At 36.8% G+C, this 24,845-nt stretch overlaps 3 protein-coding genes and 1 long non-coding RNA gene across 5 annotated transcripts; 2 read left to right on the top strand and 2 right to left on the bottom strand.

The window, feature by feature from the left end:
• Positions 1 to 1,472: 1,472 nt before the first annotated feature.
• On the bottom strand, positions 1,473 to 1,832 carry LOC138876883 (uncharacterized). Its single transcript, XR_011402184.1, has 2 exons — positions 1,743 to 1,832; positions 1,473 to 1,617 (listed from the first exon to the last, which is right to left on the bottom strand). It is a non-coding gene; the product is annotated as an uncharacterized lncRNA (long non-coding RNA).
• Positions 1,830 to 10,003, bottom strand: LOC104246947 (casein kinase 1-like protein HD16). Of its 2 annotated transcripts, XR_716097.2 has the most exons (18): positions 9,331 to 9,972; positions 7,693 to 7,824; positions 7,517 to 7,590; positions 7,335 to 7,404; positions 7,178 to 7,233; positions 7,002 to 7,073; positions 6,496 to 6,590; positions 6,309 to 6,375; positions 6,073 to 6,202; positions 5,775 to 5,993; positions 5,540 to 5,682; positions 5,291 to 5,465; positions 4,998 to 5,088; positions 4,748 to 4,905; positions 4,463 to 4,651; positions 4,122 to 4,358; positions 2,829 to 2,888; positions 1,830 to 2,116 (listed from the first exon to the last, which is right to left on the bottom strand). XR_716097.2 is itself a non-coding variant. In XM_009802863.2 (16 exons), exons 1-16 carry the CDS (start codon positions 9,730 to 9,732, stop codon positions 4,299 to 4,301), a joined length of 2,133 nt encoding a protein of 710 aa, XP_009801165.1. In that variant the 5' UTR covers positions 9,733 to 10,003; the 3' UTR covers positions 3,878 to 4,298. The 2 variants fall into 2 exon arrangements, 1 of the variants encoding a protein (XP_009801165.1); XM_009802863.2 differs by lacking the exons at positions 1,830 to 2,116; positions 2,829 to 2,888 and having other exon boundaries at positions 3,878 to 4,358; positions 9,331 to 10,003.
• A 4,328-nt stretch (positions 10,004 to 14,331) lies between these two features.
• On the top strand, positions 14,332 to 19,981 carry LOC104246948 (pectinesterase 31). The gene is made up of 6 exons (XM_009802864.2): positions 14,332 to 14,762; positions 16,894 to 16,998; positions 17,080 to 17,157; positions 17,538 to 17,725; positions 18,934 to 19,107; positions 19,364 to 19,981. The coding sequence occupies exons 1-6, from the start codon at positions 14,517 to 14,519 to the stop codon at positions 19,524 to 19,526; spliced, it is 954 nt and encodes a 317-aa protein (XP_009801166.1). The 5' UTR covers positions 14,332 to 14,516; the 3' UTR covers positions 19,527 to 19,981.
• A 1,441-nt stretch (positions 19,982 to 21,422) lies between these two features.
• On the top strand, positions 21,423 to 24,146 carry LOC104246949 (uncharacterized). The gene is made up of 3 exons (XM_009802865.2): positions 21,423 to 21,721; positions 22,172 to 22,355; positions 23,738 to 24,146. The coding sequence occupies exons 1-3, from the start codon at positions 21,423 to 21,425 to the stop codon at positions 24,008 to 24,010; spliced, it is 756 nt and encodes a 251-aa protein (XP_009801167.1). The 3' UTR covers positions 24,011 to 24,146.
• The last annotated feature ends 699 nt before the right edge of the window (positions 24,147 to 24,845 follow it).

Raw genomic sequence — 24,845 nt, 5'->3', positions numbered from 1 at the left:
TCATAAAATCGATTCCGAACAAGATGAAAATAGTCAGATGATCCTCCTGCCTACAACAACAACAACAACAACAACAACGACCCAGTATAATCCCATAAATGGGGTCTGGGGAGGGTAACATGTACGCAGATCTTACCCCTACCCCGAAGGGTAGAGAGACTGTCTCCTGCCTGTTTCTGGATTTTGATCTGCTACTCCATTTGAAATATACAAGATTTTGTGTATAGCTACTATTAAAATGGGAGTACATAAATGATAAGCATGGTAAAATAAAAATTCTTATAATACTGCAATATCATTATTGACGATGTTCTAGTGGTTAAAATTTCAAAGCTAAAGAAATATTTTGTCTCATCTTAGTCGCAGTGCATGAAGATTTTTCTGATTAGAAATTTTGTGATATTCCAAGAAAAAAAGGGAATATTTTATGATTCTTTCTTTTTTGTGAAGGACAATACCAATTTTCCCGTTTCTATTCATGTTCCTTTTTATCTTACTCAATGTCAACACATCTTCACGTCATTATGCAGTCAGACCTCTCTATAACATCCCTATATAACAACACTTTACAATGTGTTTGGTATGAAGGAGAATATTTTTCGAAAAATATTTTCCAATTTTTCCATGTTTGGTTGGCTTAAATGTTTTGAAAAACATTTTTCTTTATGAACTCAAAATGTTTTCCTTATCAAGAGAAGGGAAAAACATTTTCCAAAACTCCTTCTCAACCTTCCCCACCCTCACCAACCCACCCCACCCCCTCTCCAAAAAAAAGCTTTTTCTTTTCTTCAAATTTCAGTTTTTCCGTTACCACCCACTCTAGTACCCCTCCACCCCACCCCCTGCAAAAAAATTATTTTTTTAGCCTTAATTCTTTTTTTTTGCAATTTCAAATTTCTATTTTTTTATTTTTCTACATCACCCACCCCTACTCTCCCCCCACCACCACCACCAAAAAAAAAAATTAAATATATTTTTCAGTTTTAATTTTTTTATTTATCGGTTTAAAGGTTCAAAATTTTACAAGTTCCAAAGTTATGAGTTTAGAAGTTAACGGGTTTAGACATTATAAAGTTTACGGGTTCGAAATTTCGCAGTTTCAAAGTTTACCAGTTCGAAAGTTTATGAAATTTGTGGGTTCGAAAGGTTGTTAGTTTGGAAAATTATGGCTTCATGTTTATTATATCTAAATTATTTATGAATACTCTTGAGAAGTCATTTTCCTTAATTTGCGTACCAAACACCGGAAAATGAATAAGATTACTTGTTTTCCAAGAAAATATTTTCTTGGAAAACATTTTCCATTATACCAAACACACCCTATAAAAGCTAAGCTTTTCCGGAACCAATCTTTATGTTATGTTATAATATATGTTCTCTATAACAGCACTTCGTTATAGCATCCAAAAATATTCAGAACAAACAAAGTTGTTGTAAAAGGTTTGACTGTAACTGCAAAGATATGGGAATAATACACATAAGCCGACACTTTGTTGTTGGTCGATTCAAACTCTTAATGCAGAAGTACTAAGAATAGGCAAATAGACACCAAGCTTAGCTACTACAAGTACCATTCAGCACAAGTGCTCGTCAACAATGAAAGCTGCTGAAGTCATCCTGAGTGAAGAAAGAAGACTAAGCACCTACATTGCTTGTCTCATTAAGGCAAGTAATCGTCAACGATAAAAGGAACTGAAGTTCAGTTCACCAGTAAAAGATCTCAGATCAATGTTACTACTCACCTATTAAGCCACAAGCAGGCACAAATTAACATCTACAGAAATTTTGCAAGTCGAGGGCCAGCGGCAGAAGAAATGACACCTTGAGAATGAAGAGCACCAAACTAACTGAACAAGCGAAACGCCAACATCACACTGTTACCACAATTCTGCAAACCTAGTTCTAAAAACAAATTTGCAAATGTCACAGTGGAAGCACATGAATATACAAAAGTTATGTTGCCTCAGCTATCAAATAATAGGATAATCTCGAATATATCATTGGCTGCAGCAATCATCTCGTGAGATACTAGAAGAATATGCCCAACATTTGTCCGGTTCTAATTTTGTCCAAAAGTTTGGGGGCAAAGAGTGGAGTTAGCTTCTGATAAGGCACTCTGCAGAAGCCAGAAATCTCGATATGAATCCAAGAATCACAAGCACCAAATGGAGGAGATAAAGTGACCGCACACATTTACACAGCTAGCACGGAGGACAATAGTTCAAAGGAACAGTAAAAGAGGACGCCAACAAGCAGCAACACAATTGAGAGTACCCCCTATGAAGAAGTGCAGTTGTTGTAACAGGCAGGAAGAAGCAGTTTCTTTCAGTTTAAGAATGGCTTAGCATGAATTATCTAAACATCATTAGGCTTCATCAGTTTTGAACCCTGTTTAAGTTTTGGCCATATCTTATGAATCGAGCAAAATCACTGATGAGGGCAAAGAGAACTAAATTGATGACTTCCATGTGGCCATAAGTTATCTTTCTATCAGAAGCCCAACCAAACAGGTCATCAAGAAACTTGACCTTGAGTAAGGCCAGATATTCCAAATTTAACTTCTAGAATGTGCAGAGTGAGTTGCTGTTTTATTACGCATTTTTACATAACTAATGTATCATCTCCTATTGCTTCTTTTGAGCCGAGGGTCTCCTGGAAACAGCCTCTCTACCTTTCGGAGTAGGGGTAAGGTCTGCGTACATACAACCCTCCCCAGACCCCACTTGTGGGATTATACTGGGTCGTTGTTGTTGTTGTTGTTGTTGAGAATGTGCAGAGTGATAAGAAACAATGAATGCCAAAAGTAATGAGTAACTATAGAAACTTACATCCCGAAGAACCACCTTAGAAGGAATCTGCTCATTCTTCAGCTAGCAACTCGAATTATCCTGAAAAGAAATTACAAACTTGATAAAACTGTCAGAGATATGCATGAGAGATAAATCTGTGCCAAACATATGCATCATCTAGAGATTTAAAAACAGATTAAGCAGACTAGTAACTTCCATATCTCAAGTGGCTCGAGCCTAACTTGTTTAGTACCCAATAATTTGCCATTCAAAATATGCAGTCAGTTGCAAGGATGTAGCTATCTAGAGTATACTGTTGTGTATACAATTCATAATGAGACCTTACATACTGATTACTACTTTTGACCCACAGACAATGCAGGCTAATGCACAACATTTCATATACATAACAACACGTCAATGCAGTGAATGAAATATGTCTACTCATACTCAGAACCTCCTAATACAGGGAATGGGACCAAACAAAAACAACAACAACAACAACAACAATAACATCCCACAAGTGAGGTCTGGAGAGGGTAGTGAGTACAAAGACCTTACCCCTGCCCCGAGGAGTAGAGAGGTTGTTTTCGAAAGACCCTCGGCTCAAGAAGACGAACAGAGACAATAAATCAGTACCATAAACAAAAATCAAGAAATAATAACAGCAGCATAGGGACCAGAAAATAGATGAAAAACAACAACAATAAGTAAATAAGGCCCAAAAAGAACTTAAAAGAGGGACATCTGAGAGCAATTCAGGAATAAAAAAAAATATTAATAGTAGGAGAAACCTTTTCCCGGGCTATTGTTTCTAAAACAGCTTTAATTAACTGATTAGATGTATTCTGGGGATGGAAAAATAAACTAATTAGAATATCCAAGACAGACACCAACTATAGCACCTATTTGTGGGTACAAAAGAGGGGGGGAGAGACTTGCACTGAAATATCTCCTGCCCAATAACAAAAACTATCAAAGCTAATCAACGAGTGCATATAAAGAGCATGTTAGAGACAACCAAGTACTTTCATCATTTAGAGGTTGAACCCGCAAAGTAGAATTAACTAGCATAAAGGCAGAGGACAGAAGTCAAAACTGGGAAAATAACTAGAAAATAAAATGAGAAGGTTTGACTGCTAATGTTCAAACTCGTTGCAAGATCTTTGCATGGTTCATAACACTACAAAGATAGCCTGTTTGGCTTACCCCCTAAAAGGAACTATTTGATCTGTACAAACTTTAACCAATTGTGAATCCCACCCCTAAAAATCTACACTCACGAACTGACTGACAAAAACACCATCTTGGACATCAAGAACAATCACATACATTAATGACAGGGGACTTTGCAAAGATCATCTTCAGTGGAGAATTCTGAGTCAGCTTTGACAAGGAGTAAATATTGTAATCCATTTCTCCCCTTAGACCAAAAATAGTAGCACTTTCTTCAAGCACTACAAAGAGAATCTCATGGCACCATTGAAAGTACTTCCAGCAACATTTTGTCTAAGAAACAGTTCGCCCATAACAGACAGATGCAAGGTAAAGATTCTTTGCCCATTTCTCCTGCAGAGAGCAATATACACAGTTAGCTTAGGAAATAGTAGGTGCGCGCACACACACAGATGTGGTTTCAATGAAGAAAATTAGACAATTGGTTCAACAACCACCTTGACATGAGTACTGGGAAAAGCAGAGGTACGAAGCGTCTCTTGCGTTTCATCAGCAGGTTTCCTTCTCGGTATACTTAGAACAAAAGCAGCTTGATCCCATGTGGCTGCAGTCGCTGTGATACGATAACCAGCATCCCACCTCTTATGGATCCCTTCACTAGGATACAGAAAATCCAATTCCACTGTCTGATAATTCACAGAAGCCCATGAATACTCAATTCAGATATAGGATCATGATGCACATTACCCAAAAAACATAAAAAGGAAAGAAAAGGTTTAAACCTGATCAGAAAACCCAGATCCGCGAGACATAACAATTGCCCATCTACTTCCAGCAGTTGCCATGGCAGTGACGTAGAAACCCTCCTTCCATTTTTTGTTTATCCACTTAAATGGAAAGGACTCGCTGACTTTGTAAGACTGCTGAAGATACTGGGTACCTGATATAAACCGCAAAATTAAATTTATCCACTCTAATTCACAGAACCACAAAAGAAACGCATGTATAGCAAGTCACTGAAGTTCCTCTAACCCTTTGACATGACAACTAAGGAGCTCCCGTTGCTAGCTCCTGCTATAGCACTAATATAATAGTTCCTCTCCCATTGCTCCATAATCCATTCCTATATTCAAACAGAAGCACATAGGATTAATCAAACTCTATATCGGTAAAAAAATTGAACCACATCTGAATCATGCAAGAGTTTAACAGATATAGCATATTAAATATGGAAATATGCAACATATATTTTTTTTGAAGAATATGTAACATATATTTATATATTATGCTTCAAGATTGATCACATTCAGTGATAGATAAAAGACCTTGTGAAGAAAATAAGGTGATAATTTGTAAACTTGAGCACTAAATCCAGTCCCTGCATCCATGATTAGGGCCCACAAGTTCGAACAGGAGGCCACACTGCTGATAAACAGTCCATCCTCATTTCCTTTCTCAATATGCTGAGATAGCCTCTCATCAGCAACGTTATAGTGATACCTGCAACCCAATGTTATAGTCACTTTATTTTTCACAAGCCTTAAGCAAACAAATTTTGGGCAAAAGAGTACAACCTTTGCTTCATGGGGCGACGACCATTGTAAACACTAATCCACTGTGTTGCAGGCATTCCCATTCGCACCTTCTTCTTTGGTTGTTCATCATCATCTTCTTGCACTGTCAGTCTGCCTCTCTTCTGTCCGACTTGATATATAAGCTACATAGATCAGAAATGTGTTAGAGAAATCTAGCTTCTGTCAGTGATTCAACTTCAGGAGTAGCCTGGAATTAACGAAACATGCAAACTACCTTCTGTGCACCATCAGTGTTAATTGGCCTAATGTCTGGATTTGGACCTACTATTCCATCAAATAAGGAGATATATTTAGCATAGTTGGGCTCCTCATCAAATTTCAGGTTCACAACATACTCCACAAAGTGTCTAAATGGAGCCGGGCAGAGGCAGCAAAGAGTTTCTGGAGAAGTTGCCATCTTTTTCTTACAGACAAGGAAACCTTTATTATCACCCTAGTACACAAATTTTCATTATCAGAGGATAGGAGAATCTATAGTAACAAAATACTGGTATTAAAGAGAAAATGCATACCTGGTAACCCTGCCACGGCAACTTGGCTCGGAGAAGGAAAATGAGTGTGTAGGCCAGAGATTCTAGATCATCCCTCCGGCTTCCAATCCGTCCAAGGTGAGCATGCACACTAGCATACCTTACAGTTCCTCTGAAGCAATAGTTTTCTAACTAGTTATTGAATGCAGAATCTAAATGCAAAATATATAGGACACCAAATATAAAGAAAAAACAAGTCGAACTGTTGATTATTGTACCTAAAGACATCAGGTCGCTGGTCGTATTCAACATGTAGACCAGTTGAAGTGTCCCGCCACCTTGTTGCTGCAGTATTCAAACGGCAAAAGAACAGACATTGTATTAATAGAGGAAAATGAAGATATCAAATGTAGATCAAGATTCATATACATTTTCTTTCTAGATAAGTTCCAATGAATATTATACCTAATCCAAGGTCAACTAGAAACAATTTTTTCTCGTCAAGAGTCCCAGGTGGTCCAAGAAGAAAGTTCTCAGGTTTTACATCCCCATGCACATACCTGCAAAAAAAACAGCAGCCAGAATGACAAGGCTTACTTCAGAACCAATAAACACTGTTACTTTCCTTGAAATACTGAAATTTTTGCACCATTGTGAACACTCAACAAGATCACGTCGAGTATGGTAAAAGTAATTCAGCACTTTGTGGATGCATAGACTTCAACACATAAATAAATGTAGTTAGAGAAACCTTTTATTCTTATGATTCATAGTTGATGACATCTACTTGTTATGACAAGACAACTTGATCTCTTCTATAACAACCAAACAACAATTTTCCTCTGTTCAGAGACAAGCTCCATAGATCTAGGCTATATCACGATTACACAGAACTTATAATCTCTAAAATAGAACACAGCTATCCAGACAAAGTAAGAAAACAGTCATTAACATTAGAAAGATATACTTACCCTCTAGAGTGCAACTTCTCTAATATTGAGATAGCTTCAATGGCAATGCATGCTACCATTTCAGTAGACATCCTGAAATTGGCAACATTAAAGATCCAAACTTAGAGTTTGGAGGAACAAGCATATGATATCAAAAGATAAGCTCCTGAGTACAGATAATGGAAAATAGATCTCACGTATGGGAATTGTTGTTCCAGACATCCCATAAACTAGGACCAAGCATATCCATGACCTGCAATATTATAGGATATCAGTAATATTAGTGGAGATTTGAAATGAAATGCAACTTGAAACAAGAATAAAGTAACTCAACCACACAAAGAGATCACGTACCATAATGTAGAAATCACCTTGACGTCCCTTATAATGAACACGTGGTATACCATGACTACCACCAAGGGCACTAGGGGGAAAAAAGCAAATGGCATGAATTGTTAAGATAATGCTATATCAGGTATCAATACTCGGAATAAAAAACGTACAGATATAATGATAAAAATAAAATGAAGACTTACTTGTAGACCTGCCACTCATAAGGTGGTCCATGGTTACAACCTTTGCTACTTCTGTGCTCAAATTTTAAGGCAACCTAGAGCCAGAAACAACAGTATGATCAATTTGCATATCAAAGAGAGTCCTCTCCAACGTATTCAGCAGAAAAGGCTAATAAATGCAAAAAGTAATGTTCCACCTCTACGGCTCCAGCGCCAGTTCGTTCATGAGGATTTGTTATATTTACACGACGACCTACGTACACTTGACCAAATCCTCCTTTACCAAGCTTCTTCTCAATCCTATAAGTTGGTGATCCGCCAACCTGGACCTGCTACCCGCACAAGGAAAATAGTAAATTCAACAACTCAAGTTGAATCCTTCAATTAGAAACTACAAGGAAAATATGAACAAAAAGGCAAGAATAGCAGCAACAAAATCCTCCATGCTGACAGCATTATGAAAATCCGGATTCTGTCCCATACAGGAGCACATATTCTTATCAGTCATAAAAGTGCATTTATCCTAACAATCAACATTAATAATGACAAGCTTAACAGCATATACATTTATCCTAACAATCAACATTAATAGTAACAGCATACTTTTTTTTCTTATCGTGGTACCCTTTCTTAAAGGAACTAGCCCAATAGCATAATTCTCATCAGAGAATCTATATTTGCATAGCTTAATTGACAAGAGAAACTTAGTAAATGCCTACCATGTTAGAGATAACAAGGAAAGTAAAGAAACAACTCGCAGATAGCACTCACTCGTCCTTTCAATCCGTTCCCTCAAAAGACTTCAAAAAGAAAAAAGAAAACAACTTTTCGTTCAAGAAAACAGGTGACAAAAAGCAAAACAGTCACAAATAAAAGAAGAGAGAAGCTACTCTGGTTTATGTAACTGTGTGTACGAAAACACCTAAAAGACTGAAGCTTTCCAACTTCATGCTCTAAATTATGCACAAAATTCATCACCCATTTTAGATGATGAGAAAAACAACCTTAGTTTCACAGCAACCAAAAACCTCCTACATCACATCCTCATCACTTACGCATAACACTTAAAATTCCAACAAGAAAAAAAAAAGAGAAAAAAAATAATTTAATATAACCTAAGAGACACACTGATTCTTCATATGTTGCCAAAATGAATACTCTATTTGCCTAACTATTTAGGAAAAAGAGTTCGTTTTGCAAGCTCAATCTTCGAGACTGTGGCAAAACAGCTTATTTGAGAAGCTTTTCTTCTTGAAGATTTTCATACTCAATTTTCAAAAATGAAAATTGCAGAAAACATTTCTAAAGGATTTCTTAAAGCACGCTTAAGACCTAGAGCTCGGAGAAGCCCAGGTTGTGCACTTCACATCACTTAATCGTTGCTTTAGTCTAGGCTTCAAGGTGCTAAGGCGTGTGGACCTTCACCAACGAGGTCCTATCTTTAAGAGCACATCATATATCTATAACTTAAATATGGTTTTTAAATTCTTTTGTCAAACAACTATGTTTGTGTTTACAATTACATTTTTCTGCATTATATTTCTAATTTTTTGTTTTTTCTTCATTGGCACTTTTCTGTGCCCATGCTTTGATAGCGCTTTTGAGCTTAAAGCTCCAACAAACTTTGGTGTTCCTTTGGCTTTACGCTTTTGACTACTTTGTTAGCAAAACTATCAAAAGCACGTTTCCTAAAAACTGTTTTTGCAAAAATCAAACAAAAACCACTATATATAATTAGTGTCATAATCAAATGGACCTAAATGAAGTAAAATGAATAGAGTATTAAGAATTCATATTATCGACCGCAAGTGGCTCTGGTTATTAGAACACCGTACCCTTTCAGGCAATGGAGGTGTGTTGCCTTCATCCTCCGCACCTCCTCCCAAAGCCTTATTTCCACTTCCTCCGCCACTCTCATACTCATCCATCTCCTCGCTCTCCTTTTCCTCTTCACCAGTTCTCTGCGACGACACTGTTTTCTTCACAACAACATCATTTTCAACTGCCACAGCATGCACTACGTCATTTTGCTTCTTCCTCCCTCGCCTTTTCGGCGGCGCGTGTAGCGGTGCGTTAGGAGCAATCGGTTGAACGTCGTTTTTCTTCTTCCTCCCTCTCCTTATCGGCAGCGCGTGCGGCTCGTTGTTCGGTGACGGCGCGTGTGGTGGTGCGTTATAAGCAATCGGTTTTTGACGGCCTCTGCGCACTGCGCTACGCAGTTGAGGCATAACGATCATCCATCAACTTGTTCATAACCATAAATCGACCTTCACAGACGACTTCTAGAATCTTCTACAGGCAAATTCGGAGTTTTTGAAAATCGGAGGACCTGTAAGCCCGGGGAATGTAGTGTGTGTGTGTGTGTGTGTGTGTGTGAATTAGGGTTTTGGATCGGTGAAAATCTCTGTGGAGGGAAATGAAAAGCAAAAATGGCTCCACAACAGAAATGGGTTTATATCCAGAGAGAGATGGAGAAGAAAGACAAAGCAATGCTCTCTTTGTTTCCTTATTTGATTTTTGTAAATTGTAGATTTAATTAAATATAAAAACATCCATTTAATTATATAAACTCCACGGTGAAAACGTGTCCATTCAAGTCTGAATTAAAGTAGTACTGGTATTCCAACTTATTATACTTTTGTTTAAGATCAAGCACCAAGTATTTGTTTTTTTACTCTTCGTGCGCGTTTGGACATAAGAATTGTAAAATTTTGAAAAAAAGTAAAAAAAATTCAAGTGAAAATAGTATTTAAAATTAGAGTTGTGTTTGGACATAAATATAATTTTAAGTTATTTTTGAATTTTTGTGAGTAAAGTAAAATGAAAATTTGTTTTCGGAAGAGGGAGGAGCATCTAGTAACTTTCCGAAGTTCGATTGTGAAAACTCAGATTGATTACTTCCTCCTCAGAAGGTGTGATAGAGGGTTGTGCACGGATTGCAAGGTTATCCCGGGTGAGACCCTCGCGACCCAGCATAGGCTCTTGGTAATGGACGTCGGTATTACGATAAGGAGGAAGAAGAGGTATGCTCGTGGTCAACCAAGGATTAGGTGGGGAACCTTAACTAAGGAAAGCCCAGGAGTTGGAGGGGAGGTTATCGGCTATGGGAGCATAGAGGAGTAGTGAGGACGCCAATGCTATGTGGGCTACGACGGCGAACTGCGTTAGGGAGGCGGCAAGAGAGGTGCTAGGGATTTCGAAGGGTCACTCTAGCAGGCACCAAGGCGGCTGGTGGTGAAATGACATCGTCCAAAGCAAAGTGGAGGCGAAGAAGGAAGCGTATATGAAGTTGGGCACATTCGAGGAGGAGAGGAGAGCGAATAGAGAGGGGTACAAGGTAGCAAGAAATGAGGCTAAGCTAGCGGTCACGGAGGTTAAGAATGCAGCATTTGGCCGACTGTATGAGGAATTGGGAAAAAAGGCGGAGATAAGAAGTTGTTTTGATTGGCTAAAGCGAGGGAGATGAAGGCTCGGGATCTGGATCAAGTGAGGTGCATCAAAGACGAGGACGGTAGAGTCTTGATGGGGGAGTCCCAGATTAAACAGAGATGGCAGATGTACTTTCAGGGTCTTCTAAATGAGGAAGGGGACCGTGATATAGTGCTAGGGGATCTGGGGCATTCAGAGAGTCTCCGAGACTTTGGGTATTGTAGGCGTATTAAGTTGGAGGAGGTTGTGGGGCCTGTGCGTAAGATGAGTCGGGGCAGAGCGACCGGGCCAGATGAAATTCCGGTGGAGTTCTGGAAGTATGTGGGTAGAGCAGGCTTGGAGTGGTTGCCTGGGCTATTTAATGTTATTTTCAGGACGAAGAAGATGCCAGATGAGTGGAGGTGGAGTACAGTGGTTCCATTGTACAAGAACAAAGGTGATATTCAGTGTTGTAACAACTATAGGGGTATCAAGTTATTAAATCATACCATGAAAGTTTGGGAGAGGGTGGTGGAGGCGAGGGTGAGGAAGATAGTGTCTATATCTGACAACCAGTTCGGGTTCATGCCGGGACGCTCGACCACGGAAGCTATCCATCTTATTAGGAGGGTGGTGGAACAGTACAGGGATAGGAAGAAAGATCTGCACATGGTGTTTATTGACTTGGATAAAGCGTATGACAAAGTCCCTAGGGAGGTGCTATGGAGGTGTCTCGAGGTCAAAGGTGTGCTAGTAGCTTATGTTAAAGCGATCAAGGACATGTATGATGGAGCTATGACTAGGGTAAGGACTGTGGGAGGCGACTCGGAGTATTTTCCGGTTGTTATGGGGTTACACCAAGGATCAACGCTTAGCCCATTCTTATTTGCCTTAGTAATGGATACACTAACACACCATATTCAAGGGGAAGTGTCATGGTGTATGTTATTCGTTGATGATACAGTACTGATTGATGAGACGCGGGGACGGTGTTAATGAGAGGTTGGAGGTTTGGAGACAGGCTCTCGAGTCTAAGGGTTTCAAATTGAGCAGGACTAAGATGGAGTACCTGGAGTGCAAGTTCAGCGCTGAGTCGAGGGAAATAGGCATGAATGTGAGGCTTGGATCACAGGTCGTCCCCAGGAGAGGTAGTTTCAAGTACCTTGGGTCGGTTATTCAAGGGGATGGAGAGATTGACGAGGACGTCACTCACCGCATATGAGTGGGGTGGACGAAATAAAGGCTAGCATTTGGAGTCTTATGTGACAAGAAAGTGCCATCGATACTCAAAGGTAAGTTTTATAGGGCGGTGGTTAGACCGGCCATGTTGTATGGGGCAGAGTGCTGGCCAGTTAAGAACTCTCATATCCATAAGATGAAGGTAGCTGAGATGAGGATGTTGAGGTGGATGTGCGGGCACACTAGGATAGATAAGATTAGGAATGGCGATATTCGGGAGAATATGGGTGTGGTCTCTATGGAATACAAGATGTAGGAAGCGAGACTCGGATGGTTCGGGCACGTGCGAAGGAGAAGCCTGGATGCTCCGGTGAGGAGGTGTGAGCTGCTGGCTTTAGTGGGTTCGAGAAGAGGTAGAGGACGACCTAAGAAGTATTGGGGAGAGCTGATCAGGCAGGACCTGACACGATTGCAGATTTCTGAGGACATGGCCCTTGATAGGAAGGTTTGGAGGTCGAGCATAAGGTTTGGTAGTCGAGCTTCTCCTCCTCCATTCTAGGGGTGAAGCGAGTTTGAGTAGGTTGGTCCTAGACAGGCTTGTGGTTAATGTAGAGTTCACACTAACCTTACTATTTTCCATAGCTCTAGACCTTAGTTGTGGGCTATGGTTATTGCATGTCATCTATTTTATGGTTTTTATAATGATGTCATTATTTCTATGGTTATGTTGATGTTACTGATGAATTGACTTTTCTTGTTTTCTTGTTTTATTTTCATCTTCTTGAGCCGAGGGTCTATCGGAAACAGCCTCTCTGCCCTATCGGGGTAGGGGTAAGGTCTGCATACATACTATCCTCCCAGACCCCACTTAGTGGGACTTTACTGGGTCGCCGTCGTTGTTGTTGTTGTAAGTAAATGAAAATTTTGAAAAATAGTTTTTCAAAATTCTTCAAATTTTTGAAAAATTACAAAATTCGTTTTTAAGTGAAAATTAAAAATTTATGGCCATACACTGATTTCGGGAAAAAGTAAAAAAAAATTCAAAAGGTAAAAAAAAAATTATGACCAAACGGGTTATATTCTTAATTAGTATTTCATTCTTAAGAAAAGGAAAGAGATTGGGTATTTTTGTCATTTGATGTTTTGATCCATATATAGTGTCCTTATAGTACTAGCTTATGTTCACGTACGTTACATGTGTATCCATATTAATCAATACAAATTTTTTTAAATTCGTAAAGGGTAAAAAGGTCATTTAGGTACTATATATGTACATGTACTAAAAGTATTCATTCAGTCTCTACATCTTCAAGCATTATTATAATGACTATTATTATTGCCCCTACATATTTATTATAAGATGCTTGAGTACAAAGTTGAAGGTAAGTTTACTTTATGGTATAAAATAATTATATAAATAGTGTTTAAAGGGTAAAAAGGTCATTTAGGTTTTGACGGATATTTTAGTAATTTAATCTTACATTTCTGGCTTTACACTTATAATATAGTATGATGATGATAAGTTTTAGATCTTTGAACTTTTTCTTAAGATTATTTAATTTTGGCTAAAAAATTTCACTAATGTATAATATTTATGAAAATTATAAAAATATGCAAAACGCACATATATATAACATGATTCACATGTTATAAATCCGTATTTCAATACGATTTGCAATTGAGAAAGGAGACTTATAACCGCAATTGAGAAAGCGACTTATAAATCGCTCTTGAGATACGCTATATAAATCGCAATTGAGAAACGTAAAATGCAAGTTATAAATCACGATTGACAAATTAGACATATGAATCGCAAAACAACAGCGTCGTGGGAATCACAATGACAATACGACTTATAATTTGTAATTATCAAATGCTATTTATAATTCAACGAATGCCCTTTATAATTGCAATAGATAAGTGGCTTATAAATCGCAATAGATAAATGTGATTTATGACTTATACGCAAATTGACAATTGCAACTAACAAATAATACGTGCAGTCGCAATTGACAAATACGACTTAACGATATTGAGAAATACCCTTGTAATTGCAATTACCAAACTTAAAGACTTATAAATGCAACTATTTATTTGCGACTTATAAATCGCAATTATCACAACAGACTTATACATCGCGATAAACAAAGCCACTGATAAATCATAATCAGCAAATGTGGCTTATACGTCAAATACAAAATGGAGGTATAAATCGCACCAAGCATATTGAATCATCACTTACGACTTATAAATCGCAATACATAAACAAAGCGACAGATAATTTCGATTATTGCTTTTAAATCGCAACCAGTAATTTCGACTTATGGAAGCAGCAATCATATGTCCCTATATTTTCCTCTGCTTTCTTCCTCCGCAACCTGATCCCAAAATCACCTCCCACCACCGCCCTCTTCCACCGTTAAGTCTCTAGAAAATGTCATCGAGGGTCTCCGTTACAGTATCTCAGGACGGTACCGGCGATTACTGCACAGTACAAGAAGCAATAGACGCCGTTCCGTTAAGCAACAAGTGTCGTACTGTGATTCGTGTAGCTCCTGGTGTTTACAAGCAGCCAATTTACGTTCCTAAAACGAAGAATTTCATCACGCTTGCTGGGTTCAATCCTGAAGACACTATCCTCACTTGGGATAATACCGCCACTAAAATTGATCATCATCAGGTACATCTTCAAGTTTTTTTTTTTTGCTTTTTTTTTTTTGGATTTAAGTTATATAAACTGACATAATAAAGGTTTTTAGAGTTTTAATAGGTGTTTGGCCATAAGTTTTGAAGAAATTTTTTAAATATGTGTTTGTTTGTAAAATTAAGGGAGATTTTGGAAACCAACCATTTGGGACTTTTTAACTTGCCTCACTTGGGACTTTTTTTTTTGTTGGGGGGGGGGGGGGAGGAATAGTATATTTAGTCACTCAGTTATTGGTAAATTATGATTTTGGTCCTTGTGATATCTGACCTAGCATATTTAACTTTCAATTAACAAAAATGTGTGTTTTTGGTCCTTTTATGTAGGAAAGTAATAATGCAAACTTAATATGACACATTGGTTATTAAGTAGTCTCACAGTTGATAACTCAGTAATTTTGTGGAGAGTCACAAGCAGAAGGATTAAAAGTGCACCACTTCTTGAAGATTCAATGTGCTTAGAGGGTGTTTGGCTAAGCCTATAAGCTGGTCAAACTAGCTTATAAGCACTTTTCGGCTTATCTATTTGTTTGGTAAAGTTAAAAGTGCTTCCTACATTGATACTCACTGCCTCAAGTATTCAACTTAAGCCCCCCCCCCCCTCCACCTCTTCAAGTATGCAATTCTCATTGACTATTTAAGATAAGCAAATTCTCTATTCCTTTGCATACTTATCTATGTGATTGTGTATTAATCTTTGAACTGTATGTAATAAATGAGGACGTATCAAATTTTTGGTGTATTGCTTTCTAGTATTGTGGTGATGAAGACAATGTTTGTTTCTCTTAAAATAATTTGTCCTATTTAGGTTTATTTTTTACTGAGAAACTTTTGTCAATTTATTAATTATTACTATAACTTATGATTATATGCTTATCATAAAATAAATTATAGTTATCATAAAAAATTATCTTATCTAAGCACAGTTGTATTTAAAATAAAATGACAAATAGAATATTTTGTATTTGAATCGATCTGGAATCTAAAATTTTGAAGAAATTACGCCCTTATAAGTATAAACAGTTCTAAGGTTATTTAAGTCATTTAACAGAAAAAGAGCTTATCAGCACTTTTTTATCAAATAATGCAGAAACTTATTATCAATTTCAGCACTTGTACCCAAACACTTAACTGCTTATTTATTAAATCAGTTTCAACACTTAAAAGTGTTTTTCAGCACATAATGCTTATCAGCTACTTCAAATCAGCTAATCCAAACGGGCTCTTAGTTAGATATCACAAGGATCAAAATCATAAATTACCAATAATTGAGGGACCGAAGTGCTGTTATCTCTTTTTTTCTTTGCATTTTGGTGGAATACACGTGACTGTTGCATTGACTCTTAATTAAATAAATAAAGATTATCAATTTTAATAGCATGCACGGACATAAAAAAAATGCATAATGAAATTAATAAAAGTGTTTGTCTTTAATGGTTTCAACTTTTAGTTGAAGAGAAGGATTTAACTTGAGATGTGCTTAAAGTAAGCGAAAAGAAATGTCTATCTGTAATGGTTTAGTCGTTGTTTGGACAATATTTGGTTGAAGTAGAAAAAAAAAAGGAGTATCTGCAGTTGAAGTTAAACAAGAGTATTTGAATGTTGAAGTTGTGTTTGGACATGAATTTCAGATGGAAATGTTTTGACGATTTGTGAGTAAAAATCATTATTTCACTTGAAATACTCTTTTCATAAGATTTTTCAATATTTCACCATAGTTCAGTATTTGAATGTTGATGGCCAAACCATTATTTGCGAATAATGAACTTCAGTATTTTTTGCAAATATGGAAATATTGTACAGCCAAACAGGATTAAATGTAACGGAATAACTCGATTAGGCATGTTAAACACATGATGGACGTGTTGAAGACATAAATAAGCAAATAAATGTCTGCGTCCAGCTTTAGCTGAAACAAAAGAATTGGACCTATATGTATTAAACAGGTGACAGATGTGGTAACCCATAATTAAGTAAATAAAAGTTCTAATCTTTAGCAGCTTAAGATATTAGATGAAACATTCACATGTACTTCGATATTCATCTCTCCTTCATATGCTTACTATTGTGCTATTCAGTTATTAATTTTCAGTTCGATTGACACGTAGGCTGCAAGGCTAATTGGTACCGGGACATTTGGGTGTGGAAGTACAATAGTTGAAGGAGAGGATTTTATTGCTGAGAACATCACCTTTGAAAACTCTGCTCCTCAGGTAATGTCCTTTTTGCTCTTTACAAATGCTCCATGTAGCTCGGTTTATTATGCTTCATTTCTTTTTGTTCTTTTCCAATAGGGATCAGGACAGGCAGTGGCAATCAGAGTTACAGCGGATCGTTCTGCCTTTTATAATTGCAGATTTCTTGGTTGGCAGGTGTGTATACTACATTACTTATGCACCTTGTGGAAAGTCCAATTTAATAGTCAGTTCCCAGTTCCTGCAAGTGTCAACGACCCCATGTCAAAGAAGAAATTTTGTAGTTTATATGTGCTCTGATTTCCCCAAGAGTGATTTCATATGTTTTAGGATCATTTATAAATTCCTTGCATTTTCCTGCCATGCCCAAAAAGGTACAGCTGCAAATATTAATTCCCAGCCAATTTGTCCCCCTTCTGGATGTGTATATCACATTTATTTCTCGGTTACATGGAATATAGTTGCTTAACATACTCATTTTTCAGTACCGTCTGTGATTGACGGCTTTGAGAGTTTCTACATTTTTCTTAGGAAAATAATTTGATTTATGTCTACAGGATACACTGTATTTGCATTACGGGAAGCAATATTTGAAAGATTGCTATATTGAAGGAAGTGTAGATTTTATTTTTGGTAATAGCACTGCACTTTTTGAGCATTGTCACATACACTGCAAATCGGCCGGATTCATTACTGCACAAAGCAGGAAATCTTCTCAAGAGACCACTGGCTATGTGTTTCTGAGGTTTGTGAGCAGTTAGATTGGTTATTATTTCAGAGCTCTGGTTATTTAGAGTTTGAAGCACTTCATTTTGTCTTCATGCTGGTTCTTACGTTTGTCACTCATTCTGTTTTCTCTTTAGATAAATTTGGTGCAGACCCAATGTTACCTTTATACGAATAGGGTAGAAGAAATCGCTTGGCATCTAAAACCCTCAGCACTAAGAAACTTTAACTGCCTGACATTAATCCAGTTGTGGGCGATTGAATTTCCCAATTTATGGGACATTGGTTTTTTTTCCTAATTCTTGGCTACATTCCCCTTTCCTTGATCCGGTGTAGATTCCACCAATCTTTTTTTTTGGTGGGATAAAGAATGTTGCAAGCATAACTTCTAAAGACGTCATACTTCAGTATTACAAAAGGGAGTTTTCTGTGATGTTTTCCGGAACTTGAAGGGTTGACACTTATGTTGAGTTGAGCAGAAGGAAAAGAAAACCAGAGAAAAAGCACTGTCATTTTGTAGAAGCTAGAAGCTAAGATGGAATGACAGTCTATGTATAGTGTTATTTCTTGAAGTAGAGGATAGTATATTTTTCTGTCTATATATCCACCGAGCAAAATTCTAGTTTTGTGTTGGCTAACGAGCTTTGTGTCTTGATGATTTTTGACTCGGATTGCTCGTCTGTTATGTGTTCTCGGTCAAAAGATCTTTTATTCACTATGTCGATTTATTGTTTAAGTGATGTTTAGCCTTTTCCACAACCTTTCAGTTAGATGATCTTAGCTATAAGCATGGGCTCTTATAGAAAGGCTATACTTCTTCATTATCTTTAAGATCTCTCGTTGTTCATTCAATGGAAACTATTGTTGGAGATTTTCCAGCTAAAAGCTCAATTCCGCTTACTGTGATGCCACATCCTCAATCTTGTCAAACTTTCACTTATTCAGCGACCAGAATTAATTGGGAATTCCAACTTGTGGAGTACTTTTGATAAATCTAAAGTAAGCCCATAGCTGTATCTAGATAGATCATCTTGGTTGATAGGCTTGATATTGAGCTTATCTTAGCTGCTCGGCATTAAGATTGTACCTCGCACTTCTGTTTGATTCACTAAAGATTTTCAATGTCAGATTATTATCTAGAGACTTTATTTTGCAAGAACTTTTTTCCAGTTTTCATGCTAATTTTCGTCCTTATTTTTCCAAAACATTTTTCCTGGGATTATGCAGATGTGTGATCACCGGTAATGGAGGCTCTTCATATGCACATCTTGGACGCCCATGGGGGCCTTTCGGAAGGGTGGTTTACGCCTATTGTCATATGGATCACTGTATTAAACATGACGGTTGGAATAACTGGGGCAAGACAGAAAATGAGAGAACTGCTTGCTTCTATGAGTACCGGTAAGTCATCTGAAATCTTCAATTACAACAAGCTTCAAATAATCATATTTACTACTATTTCACATTAAATTTTAGTGATCTACTGCATAGTAGAGATTGAGGTAGGAATGTTCTATTTCTGGCCTAAATTCCTCCCTAAAATCTTGACGAGACGTGTGCAAGTCCATTTGTAAAATAAGCTAATGAACACTTATCGGTATCCTATCATTAAGTATCATCTCTAAGGTAGTTTAGCTTGTTGGTGAAACTATTGCAGGTGTTTTGGACCGGGTAGTTGCCCGTCAAAACGTGTGACTTGGGCCAGAGAACTAATGGATGATGAAGCAGAACAATTTCTCATGCATGGTTTCATCGATCCAGATCAACAAAGGCCTTGGCTTTGTCAGAGGATGGCATTGCGCATACCATATTCCGCGTGAAGCTCAGGTGTCTCACCTCTACTTTGTTAGATATCCCTTCGCTCCAGATCGACACCTACAACATCTGATATGAATTTAGATATTCCACGCAATTTAAATAAAATTTTAGTAATGTGGAAGGTCTAGTGAGAGTGAGGTTCATTTTAGTGGCTATGTTGCTTCCATTATTGTACCAAGTTCATCTGGGAGAGTATCTTCTACTATGAAGATCATCTTTTGAGCATCACCATTGGAAAGAACCCCATACAGCAGTTATGGGGTCGAGATGGTAAAAAATTATCTGCACCAAATGTTTACACCAAAAAGCGAGTGATACGTTACCATAGTTAAGTGATAAATTGAGGCAAGAATATGTTAATTAACTATGGTTTAGTGACAACAGTGTGTGTAAGGACATGTGTTATGTTTTTCATTAATTGATGTAAACATCAAGGTGCCAATCAGTGTTTCCTGTAGTTTTTATGTCTCTTGTTAATATGTATGTCGTTTGTTCGGAATAAAATGGTGGTGCCTTTTAAGTTTTTAAAGTTAATGAAAATTTAATGTTTCACTATTAATATGTCTGTGAATATTCGTTTTTTTCTATCTAATGACATAAATTACCCACAATTTTAATTTCTGGTGTTTTGTCCCCAAAACTTCAGCCCCCTATTTTTCCTTGGGAAAATGACGTTGTATAGCCGCTCTTAAAGTAATAGTCGAAAAAATATATACTTTTTGTATATATATATATGCTATATGTTATACACAAAAATTATATAAATTTTATTTACTTTTTCGGCTACAAAAGTAAATAGTTTTTAGCGCGAGTTAAAAGTATAATACCCCGTATTTCTTCTACTATTATTCTTTATAGTATGTAACAAAGATTGTTCATCCACGTACGATTCCCCTTCCTTAATTAACCCCTCTATTCTTTGATTACAAGAAAAGGTACAAGTTTTGTCCTAGTTTCAATTAGGGATCTTTACATAAATAGTTGAACAGTTTCATTTTTTTAGTCGGTATAAATAGATTATTTGTTAGTTATACCTGATTATTTATAAATTATACATATATTATACAGTCAACTATTTTTAATTTAAATTGTAATTGTTAGGCGATTATTACATATATTATACATCTGTTCTATTTTTAATTTAAGTGGTAATTGGTAGGTGACTATTGTAGACTATTTGAGTTGATTCTTCTTTCAATTTTGGGATTTGTATAAGACGTGTTTAGCTTCTTGCTAAAATGTAGGGTAAGACTGCGTATAATAGACCTTCTCGCGTATAGTGGCAGCTTAGTGCACTAGACTGGCCTTTCTTATAAGACATGCTTAACTTCTTGCTAAAATGCAGGGTAAGCTGCATACAATAGACCAGGGGCGGATTTAGGGGGGGGGACAAGGGTGTTCACCCGAACACCCTTTGCCGAAAAATTACACTGTATATATAAGGCAAAATCTATTTTTATCTCTATATTATTAAGTTTTGAACACCCTTAACACAATCCAAAAGTGTAGTTTAGTGGTTAAGTGAGTTCAAAATCTACATAAAGTCATGGGTTTCAATTCCCACTAGTTACAAGAATTTTTTTTTGAACCCCCTTCGAGGAGATCCTGCCTCCGCCACTGCCATAGACCCTTGTGATCCTGCCCTTTCTCGAATCTTGCGCATAGCGAAAGCTTAGTGCACCGGCTTTTTTATAAGACATGCTTAAGGGGTAACCTAATTTATTGAAAATACCAAATCAAAGGTTAAATTATCCCTCACGTATCCCTTCAAACTCTACAAAGAATCTCCACCACACTTTTTCCTTTTCCTAAAGAAACATAATCTCCTCTTTCTATTTACAGTATAATATCCCAAAACCAACTATTGTAATAACAACTACTTTATCCTTTCCAAAAATATGGAATCCATTGGCTCTAGTTCCACCCCTTCTTCTTCTTCTTCTTCCGACCACCACCACCACCACCACCACCACCACCACTACCGTCCTCGCCGCCGCTTAACGCCAACTCAACCCCTCGCCGACAGAATATTCCGAGCTCTCAGCCACCACCTCCGCCTCCTCCACCGTTGCGACGCCACTTTTTTCGTCTTAGGTGCCACGTGTAATGTCTACACCGTGACTCTCTCCACCACCCTTTCATGCAGCTGCCCTGATCGTACCACCCCATGCAAACACATATTATTTGTTCTTATTAGGTGAGAGCATTTTGTTCTATCTTCAACTTTCCAATCCTTTTGCTCATTCTTTTATGAAATATTTAAAATATTATTTATACGCAGACCTTACCCCTACCCTGGGGTAGAGAGGCTGTTTCCAAATAGACCCCCGACATCCTTCCCTCCAAGAATTTCCCACCTTGCTCTTGGGGAGACTCGAACTCACAACCTCTTGGTTGGAAGCGGAGGTTGCTTACCATCAGAGCAACCCCTCTTGTAATTACCTAAAAAATAATTACAGAAAATAATTATTAACCTAAAAATAAGCACCCTCTATTAGTTATATAAAACTGAAAATAAAGTATGTTTTCTGAAATAACAAGTTAAAACACATCCATAGTATGAAGATTATTACATTGTTATTATATATTATAAGTGAAATAAAATTAAAATTATTACTGCCTTATGCATAATATTTGTGCTTATTAGGGTTTTGGGTGTATCCATTGATGACACGTGTCTCTATCGAAGGACACTTCGGCCATGTCAGCTTCAACGTCTTCTTAACTTACCTATTTCAACTGAAGCATTAGCAACCGAAAAATTACGTGGAATGTTTCATCGTCTGTTTTCTCAAGAAAAGCGCCAAAGGACTTCGCCCATACAAATAAAGGTTAGCATTCTGTTATAGGACTTTTGCTCATAAAAATAAAGAAAAATCTTAACGTAATTGGTAAAGTTGCTGCACCAGGAGATTAACGTAGAGGCGGATCTAGGATTTAAATTATATGGGTTCAACCTTTAAATTATATCCCAAAGTTATGAGTTCATATTTATAAGTTACTGCGATATTAGTATTTTTTGTACATAAATTTATGCTCCACATCGAAAGTTATGGGTTCAATTAAACTGCGATATTAATAATTGTTTGTACATAAGTTTTTACTCTACGCCGAAAGTTATGAGGCCAATTGAACCCGATGTTATAGAGCTACATCCGCCCCTGGGTTACGGGTTCGAGCCTTGAAAACAACCTCTTGCAGAAATGTAGGGTAAGAATGCACACAATAGACTCTTGTGGTCTGGCCCTTCCCCGGACCCCGCACGTAGCGGGGATTTAGTGCACTAGGTTGCCTTTTTATTTGAGAAAATACAGTCAAACCTCTCTATAACAGCCTCATTTGTTCTGAATTTTTCTAGTTGTTATAGCGAAGTGCTATTATAGAGAACATATATTATAACATAGCATACAAAATTAGTTCCAAGAAATTTGGCTTTTATATGAATGACTGTTATATAGCGATGCTGTTATAGAAAGGTATGACCATACACAGTTTTAATTATTTAATTACTATGTTTCAATTGCCATGTGATCATGAGGTCACGCGTTCATGCAGTGGAAATAGGGTTGTTCATTCGGATCGGATATCCGAAATCCGAACCGATCCATTCAATTTTGAATTTCGGATTTCGGATTGGATCAGATTTCGGATTATGTTTATTAAAATTTCGGATTTCGGATTGGTATATTTTAATCCAATCCAATCCGAAATCCGAAATTATTAGGACATGTATAAATACTACACTTTAATTTACATCAACCTCCAAGTTATTACCTTTACAATTGCTAGATTTAGCTATATTGGCACCATAGTACTCTCATAATTGCATAAACATGAATTTTTCTTAATGTATTGCCTCTTTTACAAAGAAAATATACATATTAGTTTAACTTTGAGGCATAATAATACGATCCGATATCCGATCCGATCCAAACTTTAAAATCCGATCCGATATAATTCGGATTGCATTTTCTAGAATCCGAAATCCGAAATTCGAATCCGAAATATGCTAAATCCGATTCGATTCGATCCGTGCACAGCCCTAAGTGGAAACAACCTCTTACAGAAATACATGGTAAGACTGCGTACAATAAACCCTTGTGGTCCGCCTTTTCTCCGGACCCCGTACATAGCAGGAATTTAGTACACCGGGTTGTCTTTATTTTTTTATAAAGAAAATATACATTTTAATTACTTAATTATGTTTCAACAGGTCGAAAATGGGGCCACGTGTCCGGTGTGTTTGGAAGAAATGAACGAAGAAGAAGGAGTTGCTGCTTGTGGGACATGTAAAAACCCTATACATGAAAAATGTTTAATGGCATGGAAAAGAAGTAGTAGAAAAAGATTTATTAATTGTGTGCTTTGTCGTGCACGTTGGAGAGATATTAGGGCTGAAGAAGGAGAAAAATATTTGAATTTATCTGCATATATTAGTGGGGGAAATGAAATATTGGAGGAAAATCAAAGTCGTTGTAGGGATTAATTATTAGTCTAGTTTTTACAATTTAACTATTATTTTCTTCGTTTTTATTGGTTATGTACTGATTTATTTACTTATTTAATTTGTTGGATAGGATGTCATTATTTTATTAATGTATATAACTGCAAAAGAAATTCAAGTATTTGGGTACGTAATTAAGAATGTAAATTTCTTGATCAAGAGAAGGATTTGTACGTTCTAGCTAGCTAGTTTCTTAATTTTTTTTGAAGAACTAACCTAAATAACCGCACACCTATCTTTTAAATTAAAAATAAACAGCGGATGTATAAATATATGTATAATTTGTATATAACTGTATATAATTAATATATAATCTATGTATACCGGCTAGAAAGTAAACAGTAAATTTGGTCGATTATTTGTGTAATGATATTATTTTTTTGTTGCTACGTACTCATCGTTACTTGTTGCGCATATGTGTTGGCTTTCTCGCGGTGGCAGAAAATTTTACGTGTAATAATAGGTAATTTATCTTATTTTTAAAATTATAAATCTCATATTTTAAAGCGAGTTACCTATGAATATTTTTTTTGAATGATGTGATAATATTAACATTATTTACATTGACGATAAACTCTATGACATTTATTTCTCTTGCTCCAAACACAGTATAAGATTTTGAAATATTGCAAAATAAAGTTTACACTGGTAAATTAAAGGACATCACCAAATGAGAGGATAAAGAAGTTTCAATGAATGAATGAAATGTCGTTTTAGTACCTTCTGAAAAAAATAAATTAAAAAGGATTGAAGATTTCTATACATATACATAGACCAAACAGAGCCGAATCTAGGATTTAAATTTTGTAGGTTCAAC

Source organism: Nicotiana sylvestris, chromosome 9, assembly GCF_000393655.2.
Source record: "Nicotiana sylvestris chromosome 9, ASM39365v2, whole genome shotgun sequence".
Taxonomy (NCBI): domain Eukaryota; kingdom Viridiplantae; phylum Streptophyta; class Magnoliopsida; order Solanales; family Solanaceae; genus Nicotiana; species Nicotiana sylvestris.
This window is presented reverse-complemented; position numbering and strand designations above follow the sequence as displayed.

Excerpts from the sequence above, each read along its gene's own strand:
- LOC104246948 (XM_009802864.2), top strand. The coding sequence starts at position 14,517 with ATGTCATCGAGGGTCTCCGTTACAGTATCTCAGGACGGTACCGGCGAT. Across the intron at positions 14,763-16,893 it reads CTAAAATTGATCATCATCAG|GCTGCAAGGCTAATTGGTAC; the intron begins GTACATCTTCAA and ends ATTGACACGTAG. Across the intron at positions 16,999-17,079 it reads TTGAAAACTCTGCTCCTCAG|GGATCAGGACAGGCAGTGGC; the intron begins GTAATGTCCTTT and ends CTTTTCCAATAG.
- LOC104246947 (XM_009802863.2), bottom strand. The coding sequence starts at position 9,732 with ATGATCGTTATGCCTCAACTGCGTAGCGCAGTGCGCAGAGGCCGTCAA. Across the intron at positions 7,591-7,692 it reads CTGGCGCTGGAGCCGTAGAG|GTTGCCTTAAAATTTGAGCA; the intron begins GTGGAACATTAC and ends TTCTGGCTCTAG. Across the intron at positions 7,074-7,177 it reads TGGAACAACAATTCCCATAC|GATGTCTACTGAAATGGTAG; the intron begins GTGAGATCTATT and ends TGCCAATTTCAG.
- LOC104246949 (XM_009802865.2), top strand. The coding sequence starts at position 21,423 with ATGGAATCCATTGGCTCTAGTTCCACCCCTTCTTCTTCTTCTTCTTCC. Across the intron at positions 21,722-22,171 it reads ATATTATTTGTTCTTATTAG|GGTTTTGGGTGTATCCATTG; the intron begins GTGAGAGCATTT and ends TGTGCTTATTAG. Across the intron at positions 22,356-23,737 it reads CTTCGCCCATACAAATAAAG|GTCGAAAATGGGGCCACGTG; the intron begins GTTAGCATTCTG and ends ATGTTTCAACAG.